The sequence below is a fragment of the Palaemon carinicauda genome, chromosome 35 (assembly GCF_036898095.1).
Source record: "Palaemon carinicauda isolate YSFRI2023 chromosome 35, ASM3689809v2, whole genome shotgun sequence".
NCBI lineage: Eukaryota > Metazoa > Arthropoda > Malacostraca > Decapoda > Palaemonidae > Palaemon > Palaemon carinicauda.
Window position 1 is genome coordinate 54871870 of NC_090759.1, and position 2149 is coordinate 54874018.

The 2149-nt window shown below is 29.9% G+C and overlaps 1 protein-coding gene across 1 annotated transcript in view; it reads left to right on the forward strand.

Annotated features, from left to right (window-relative positions):
- The first annotated feature begins 593 nt into the window (after positions 1 to 593).
- Positions 594 to 2149, forward strand: part of LOC137627748 (titin homolog) — a 56520-nt gene continuing 54964 nt past the window's right edge. The window contains exons 1-2 of the mRNA XM_068359022.1: positions 594 to 749; positions 1361 to 1526. Of these exons, the coding sequence (XP_068215123.1) occupies positions 1471 to 1526 (56 nt within the window). The 5' untranslated portion in view covers positions 594 to 749; positions 1361 to 1470. The remainder of the gene's footprint in view (positions 750 to 1360; positions 1527 to 2149) is intronic.

The window sequence follows — 2149 nt, forward strand, 5'->3', positions numbered from 1 at the left end:
ACATGAAAGATTTTCCTTTAAAAGAAACTTTTTTGTTTTGTTTTGAGAAACGGGGAGAAGGCAGGATAGTACGAGGAAGGATCCAGTTCATTATTTCCATCACGTTAATCTTCTGCCTTTCAACGATACAGACGAATTTTCCAAGTATTTTGTAGTCGGCAGCAAGATAATTAATAGTAAGTATACAATAATGATTTGATGAAGATAAAGACAATACATACAAAGAAGAAAAGGAATAATTGGACAAAAAGGCAAAGCAGGAAGACGAAGAAAAAGACACGCATAAAGATAAGAACTGGAAGAAACTAAGAAGAGTCGCATTTTGCAAAGAAAAACCGAAAGACTAAAAAAATTGAAAGAAGAAAAGGGAACGAAGACAAGAGACACATTTGAAGAAGAAGAAGAAGAAGAAGAAGAAGAAGAAGAAGAAGAAGAAGAAGAAGAAGAAGAAGAAGAAGAAGAAAAAGGAAGAGAAACACAAGATAAATAAAAGAATTTGAGAATGGAGGAGAGTATATACACTTGGCACTCGCCAAGTGCCAACTCTGTCCGCGAAGCGCCCAGGCACTAAACTTGTCATGCTCAGGGTAGACCCAAGAGGGCGGCTCAAGAGAAATCTGCAGTGGCTCTGGTTATAGTGTTGGAGGTGGTGGTGGTGTTGGAGGAAAAAAGGGGAAGGTGTTGGGAGTGGTGGTGGTGGTGATTTGGCGATGAATTGCTGGGGATAAGGGTGGTTCCATTTGCCGTAGGTTAGTTTTCAGCCGTAAATGTTAAAATGAAAAATATAAATCAAAGTATTTATTACATCTACCATATGCATGACATATACAATTAATATAATATATACAATCTATACTGTGAATCGTTATCTTCAATATCGGATGACATCCGATTAATCAAATATACATCGCTATTAACCCACTTCCATTCATACACTACAGCTTAAGGAGCATATATATATATATATATATATATATATATATATATATATATATATATATATATATATATATGTATTTTATATATATATGTATGTATGTATGTATTATATATATAAATATATATATATATATATATATATATATATATATATATATATATATACTATAAAACTCATTAATCAGTCTTAGAATTTGATTGCAGCATATAATCTATACCAAAGACTGCTTTTATACTTAGATGATTAGCATGACATTTGAGAGTAAATATGGGAAAATATAATTACACATAATTAGTGAAGACTACATAAAGTATATTCAATAAGGAAATTAAATTGTTGTGAATATCTCACCATCAACAAATGCAACAAACAACCAAATGTATAAGTATTTTCTTTCCTCTTCTATCCCTTTCTTTCTAGAGTAACAAGAAACAATCTCCTTGGATAATCTCTTCTACAAGACATAAAGCCACTAGGCCTTCGGCCTGCAATTTTCCGGGGTAAAAAGGGGACGAATCAAACCACCCAAAATGGCGGATTACCTGTATTACACATCCAAAGGTGACGACCCATCCCTGGCATTCAGGTAAGTTATTTCTGTTCCACCTGTGACATCTAATGATAACGTATTAATTTAAACTAAATCCCAAACATATTTATCTAACAGTAGTGTAAGAATTATTAATCATTGAATGTTTTTATTAAAACTACTGTTATGCATATGAGAAGTAGCATGTAACATATATATATATATATATATATATATATATATATATATATATATATATATATATATATATATATATATATATATATATGTATATGTGTATATATATATATATATATATATATATATATATATATATATATGTATATGTATATGTATATGTATATGTATATATATATATATATATATATATATATATATATATATATATATATATATATATATATATATATATATAGGCATTGTCCCATATGAAGGTTCTCAACAAGCCTTGCTCGTGGGTACACTCAGCAGGCACACTATTCTATCTGTTTACTTAATTCCTTACCTCATTGGCCCATATTTCCTTATAGCATCCTGCTTTTCCAACTAGAGTTATAGCTAGGCTAATAATAATAATAATAATAATAATAATAATAATAATCCACTAAAGTGGCAATCCATCCCAGTCAACTAACCATCATGTATATAATATACTGTTT